Source organism: Caenorhabditis remanei, chromosome II (assembly GCF_010183535.1).
Source record: "Caenorhabditis remanei strain PX506 chromosome II, whole genome shotgun sequence".
Taxonomy (NCBI): domain Eukaryota; kingdom Metazoa; phylum Nematoda; class Chromadorea; order Rhabditida; family Rhabditidae; genus Caenorhabditis; species Caenorhabditis remanei.
The window spans coordinates 16,362,337-16,368,336 of record NC_071329.1 but is presented as its reverse complement, the minus strand read 5'-3'; the positions used below and the strand labels follow the sequence as shown (position 1 = coordinate 16,368,336).

The 6,000-nt window shown below is 36.7% G+C and overlaps 2 protein-coding genes across 2 annotated transcripts; both read right to left on the bottom strand.

The window, feature by feature from the left end:
- Positions 1–2,723: 2,723 nt before the first annotated feature.
- On the bottom strand, positions 2,724–3,753 carry GCK72_007367 (uncharacterized protein; the record flags this gene model as incomplete). Its single annotated transcript, XM_053726139.1, has 5 exons — positions 2,724–2,846; positions 2,892–3,043; positions 3,099–3,246; positions 3,292–3,640; positions 3,683–3,753. The coding sequence occupies 5 exons, from the start codon at positions 3,751–3,753 to the stop codon at positions 2,724–2,726; spliced, it is 843 nt and encodes a 280-aa protein (XP_053590333.1).
- A 699-nt stretch (positions 3,754–4,452) lies between these two features.
- Positions 4,453–5,821, bottom strand: GCK72_007366 (uncharacterized protein; the record flags this gene model as incomplete). The annotated part of the gene is made up of 2 exons (XM_053726138.1): positions 4,453–4,623; positions 5,621–5,821. 2 exons carry the CDS (start codon positions 5,819–5,821, stop codon positions 4,453–4,455), a joined length of 372 nt encoding a protein of 123 aa, XP_053590332.1.
- Between the last annotated feature and the right edge of the window lie 179 nt (positions 5,822–6,000).

Below are 6,000 nucleotides of genomic sequence, written 5' to 3'. Positions count from 1 at the left end.
TGAAAGAGACTCACTTGGTACCATTCATTTGATCGATACTCTATTGGGAAAGGAACTCCGTTCAATTCTCGGAAGTTTCGGAAAGTGAATTCGATTGGATCGCCATCACTCGTATATAGTGGAACGATTGCCGGCGTTAGCCGTTCTTTAAACTGGGATTCACATTGTTCTAGCAGTCGGATAGCTTCTTCTTTCGATTTCTGATCAGTTTTTAAATCCATTTTTCCGGAAAAGAACTTTTTGTTTTTGTTGCATTATCCGAGTCTGGAGTAATCATTCTTCCTAAACTGATAGAACTGGAATTTTCTGTCATTTCAACACGTTGCTCTTCTTGAATATCGTCATCCAATGGAATGCGATTCATAGACAGAGACTTCCGGCATTCTGTTGACTTCATAATCGAAATTCCCATGAGACGCAGTGAGATCAGCGGTTGTCTATAAATTTTAATTTGTGGAAAAACTTCTTCCCCGTTGCGGAAAGTATTCTGCCCGAGATGAATTTTGTTGTTTTTAAGGAATATATCATCATACAGTATCGTGCAGTAAGATATACAGTTTGGCAATATTCAGTAGAAAATGATCAACTTTGAGAGGGTGTTACAGTATTACTGATTGTACCACAAAGTAAATTATGTATAAACCGTACAGAACAAAAGTAGAACTTCAGTTTTGTAGTTGACCACTTTTTTGTACGGACACGCCCAAGGAGCGGACAATAGCAGAAGATCTGCTGGAATTATGTAATGTTTTTAGGGAATATTCTAAAATAAGACCCAGAATGGAAGGGAACCGCGAGCCAAAAATTGAAGAATAGTGCGCTGGTAGCTTACTGGTAGGCCGCCCACAGACGTGCTTCCTTTGCCTGGCAGCTGTCGACAGATAGCTTACCGCTCTCCTATCGCGCTTTACCTAATGATTATTTTTTAAATAGAGAATTTTCAATCAAGATCGAATTAAAAGCGCAAACATTCACAAAAGTTGTCGCCGCATTCTTCTCATGACTTTCTGAGAGTGAATGAATCTACTTACTGTACGAGGTGTTCTCCGCCAATCATTCGATACTCCTGCTCTTTCTCTCTGCTCACTCGATTCGTTTCCTCTCATCTTAAACTGGTACTTTTAGTGGAATACAACAATGTAAATCTCGCCTTTTTTTCGATACTTCCATCCTGATTTGTTCTTTTTCTACCTCAGTTTCCAGCGGAGACGGCTAAAATTGATGACGTAATCAGGCATACAGATAATTAACTGATTTACAAAATTAGAGACTTCAGAGACAGACTCCTAGGCATGGTGAAAAACTTAAGAAATGATCGAGAAAGGAGAAAGTGCCTAAATGGGTGAAAAAAGGGAAGAGAGAACGATGGAATGAAAGTTTTAGGATGTTTCAGATATTACACAAAGACTTTTTTCACCGTTTTCCACCTTTTTTAATTTCATTTCCTTACCTGATTTTTATCTGGGGGCGGTTGGACGGTGAGTCGGTGGAGAGACGGATGAGCTGGAAGAAAACAACATTTTTTGGATTAAAAACTCAAAGGGAATAAACGATATTTTAAATTCTTTTCACCGTTTTTCACGGATTTTTTCTCATTTACCTACCTGATGATTGCAGTATCCCAATCGAATGAGAGTATATCTGAAAGAATGGAATCGAGTGATAAGGAAAGTGGGCTGAAAATAGTTGAAAATGTATGGAAATCAGAAACTCCCAACAAATACACTAAATCTATCATTTTTGGGTATTCAATAAGTAATACCTGTCTAAAACGAAAATATTTAACGCAATAAGTCGAAAAAGTTGAAAACAATTTTTTAAAACTAAAAGAAAATAGTGATTTTCAATTGAAATTTCGAAAGGCATTTTGCCAACTCATGCCACGTGGATGATGTGGAAAAGATGCGAAAACAAAACCGCCCTTGAGTTCACGTGAACGTGAAAAATGTTTTTTTTTCTCAAAAATTTTGCAAATTTCACCAGGTGATAACATTTTTGCCAGGTGAAATGTATTATTTTTTCTTTTTTTTTCCACGTTTTCGGCAACTTTCCATTTTTGCAATTCCTTGTTTCGACCGCTTTCTACTGGACAAGAAAATATTTAAAATTCTGGATTGAGAGCGCGGTCTCGTCAGCAGTAGACTCTCTCCAGTTTTTTAAAATCAATTTTTGCGTTTGAGACAAATTTTTTAACGAAAAATCTCAACATTTTTTGAGTTGAATCGTTGGAGAGTATAGACGGGAAGAGACAATTTGATATTTGAAAAAAACGGAAATATTAACAATGAAACGAGAGGGGAGGGAGGCTGTCCCGGACTGTTCTTGAAACTCCCAGTGAAGTGACGATCCGTTTTTCTGACGTCCCTTCCCGATGTTGTTCATGATTTGCGGGAAATCTGAAAACTCAGGCGGAGAAGTATTTAGAGTATTTCTACAACCAACCGCATTAAAACTGAGTGATCACTGAACGAGAGCATTTGAAGACGCATGACCAGCGGTATTAAAAATTATGAAAAAGCTGAAAAAGTCAAATTCGGACCGCAACTTTAATGGCCGTTTTGCAAAACCAAGCCTGTTCTCTCAATAAAGAAATTAAGAAAAAATAGAAAAAAACACTGAAATTTTAACAGCGGCACGATATCATTTCAAAACAAACTCGGTTATATTTATTTTCATTGATAAAATGGGTATTTTGATTAACAAAAAAAGTAACAAAAACAAAATTAATCCAAAGAAAGAGCCTTCTGAAGCAGCTCCTTCCAAACCGAAGCATTGAAATGACGAGCGTCTTCTTCAGCGATCTCTTGAATATCTTCTTTCGATTCCATGTTTGACATGCAGTTTTTCTACAACAAACTAAGATTATTTGCTTGTATTTTGTACAAGGCTACCTTGAGTTTATTCAGCTTGTATTGGATCGCTGCATTGAATTTCATTTTCAGCGGCTTCTTGGATTTATCGATGAGAAATTCCTCGCATCTTTTCAAAGCATTTTTAGAGTCGTATTTGTCTGCCAACTTCAGAATTTCTTCGACCGTTTCATCTGAAAATAAAAAGACTTTAATTCTATTAAAATTGTGTTTCCTTGTTTCCCGTACCATCGATAGGCTCCTCTTCACGGAGAACCTTGAGAAACTTTTTGAATTCTTGTGGATCGACGTCTTCGAGTTCGATTTCAGTTTTTCCAGATTCATCGGAACTTTTGAAGAATAAATTGTTGAAATAGGTAGAGTTTTCGGCAAGAAACTAAAAATTAATGGGTTTGGATCAGTTCAGAATGGAGTTTCATACCTTCTTATCCACTTCGAACTTCTCTTCTTTCACTTTCAGAACGATATCATCATTCTCCTTATTTCCAGAAGAATCCTCGTCATCGAATCCAGTCATTTTGTTAATTTTAATACGCCATTCGACTTTCAATTTGTCATTAACCAAATGCGAATTCGCCTTCGCAAATGGGAGCATGTGATTCGCAAATGATTCATATCCATCGAATCGAACAGTTCCTTTCACTCCGAAACTCTTTCTTTTTCCCACGAATTTCACTTCATAGTCGGCGTCGATCGACCATCCAGAATCTTCTTTCCAACAGAACAGGTAGGCCTCTAGGCAATGTCTCTTGCAGTATAATTGCATACTCCTGAAATTTGAGTTAAAAAAAAATAAATTTGTATTTGTTTACCAAGGAATATTATAACGAATCTCCTTCGGTCCGAATTCGTCAGTATACCACTTACTGAAACAGTGTCTCATCACAAATTCCTTTTCTTCGGAACCGGCATTTTGTCTGAAACTTGAATTTTTGATTGAGTGAAATGCGAAATTGAGAGTCTCGGAGAGAAAGAGACATTTCTCAAGAGAATTTCGGTAGAGCGCGGTTGTAATAACTGTTCCGAGCTAAAATATCGCGATGGAACATTCAGAGAAAATTAATAACAATTTCTTGTGGAAAACAAATTGCAGTTCATAAAATCTTCAAACACATTGATTTTTAGAGCTAGTCTTCACAGCGACTGATTTATTTTTTCAATTTCTAATTGGTTTTTGATTATTTTGAAAGATTTTTGACAGATTTTTGGCAGTTTTCCGTTCAATTTGACTAATAATAATCCAAAAACTAACAAAAATAATGACGTCATCGAGAAAACAAAATTATATGAAAACAGATATGGTACTGTAGGTCCGCAACGTGTTTGCGGAGTTGTCTACCGTACTCTTCGTTCCGTTTTCAAAAAATATTTCTTTTTTCTTCTTCTTTTAATTTTTATTTCTCTTAATTCTTTTAACCGCTTGTTTCAGAATTTAGTATTTATTTTTAAATATTCCAGAAGATGACTCGAAAGCAAGAAAGTTACAATAAGTTGACAGAACAGATGGAAGAAATGAAAAAAAAACACTATCTACAAGTAAAATGATAAAGAGAATAATCAGAATCAATTGATTACATATTGTCTAAATTGTTCGATTCATGGCTGGGTAACGAGTAGAATGTGAGTAACGCTGTTGAGACTGGTCACTGAAGAACGACGGCTCTCTGGGTTGAATCATCTCGCCCTCATTTGGTCTTTCGATCTGTCCGTAGTCGATGGCATGATGTCCGTTGTTGTCGTCCCTTTGTGTGCTCTGGAAAAATAATTGTTAAGAAAATATCAAAGAAAGGAATCTCTTTCCGAAAGAAAATTACGTTTTTTTGCGAACTTTAAATATCTCTAAATTTTGGTGGATTCTTATTATTGATTAAATTTTTTTTGTGCAAGAGAAGTTCGCGCCGCACACACACGGCGGCCACGCCCATTTTTTGCGATAGTGTTCAAAAATAGAACGCAGCGTTAAAATGGGAGTGGGCGTGGTCGCCGCGAACTTCTCTTGCACAGAAAAAATTGAATTCATAACAAATTTGAGAAATTCGGGGCTTGTTAAAATCTGGGCCTTGAATAAGAACAAAGTATTTTTATTGATAATGGGAACGTTCAAAGTCGGAATTGTTCCTCTACTCTCAAAGTTTGGGGATTACAGTACCGGTCAAAGAGTTATGGAATATGGCCATTTTCAGTTGAAGTTGTCTTCCTTTGAGAGTGTGTTACGGTATCACTGAATATCTCATCTAGTAGAATTTTGATGAATCATACAGATCAAAAGTAGAACATCATTTTTGTAGGTGATAACTTTTTTGTACGGACACTCCCTAAGAAGTTATCAATCGTCAAAACAATTTCTTCTTCAAATCGTCCAATTTTAGTGCGGAGTGGAGTGATTTTTGAGCTGTCCACTAAAAATGGCTCAAAGTAGTGTCCTTATAAAAGTGTTGTCAACTATAAAAACGAAGCTCTATCTTTGTTCTGTATGATTCGTTAAAAACCTACTGGATGTGACAATCATAATTACCATGACACACTCTCAAAGTAGGGCATTTGCAACTAAAAATGGCTAAAGTCCATATCTTTTTGGCCGGTACCATGCTTCTGAATCCGTTTCTTTTTTCAAGATTTTTGTTACTTTTTCAGAAGATTTACTCCTAGGCCTCTGATTTTGTGCTCGACGTCTTGGGTCCACTAATGTCTCATGTTTTCAATTACAAAAGAGTTCTAAACAAGATGATTCTTTGATAACTAACACTCACTCTTTTATCACTCCATGGCGACGTTTGCGGTTCCAGAGATGAAGACACCGTGGATCCGTTCGCATTGATTGAGACGTTCCCAGACGATGTAATTCTGTAGAGTACACCGGTGAAGTGATTCACACCGGCGTATTTCTCTTTAGCATCCTCTGCCAGTTTTGCCTCATTCGAATCCTCAGATTTTGAGTTTTTGGAGCCCATTGTTCTCGTTGTTTCTAAAAAAATGGAGATGCCGGTTGGATGAAGTTTTTACTGCTAATTTCTAGGCTGGCTATCTTTTTAACCAAAGAAGTCAATGTCTACTTTTGACCGTATTCCGTTTTGTATTCAAAATGCTTATCTTGCTATAATTTAACCGTCGTCGCCAAAAAGTTCAGAAA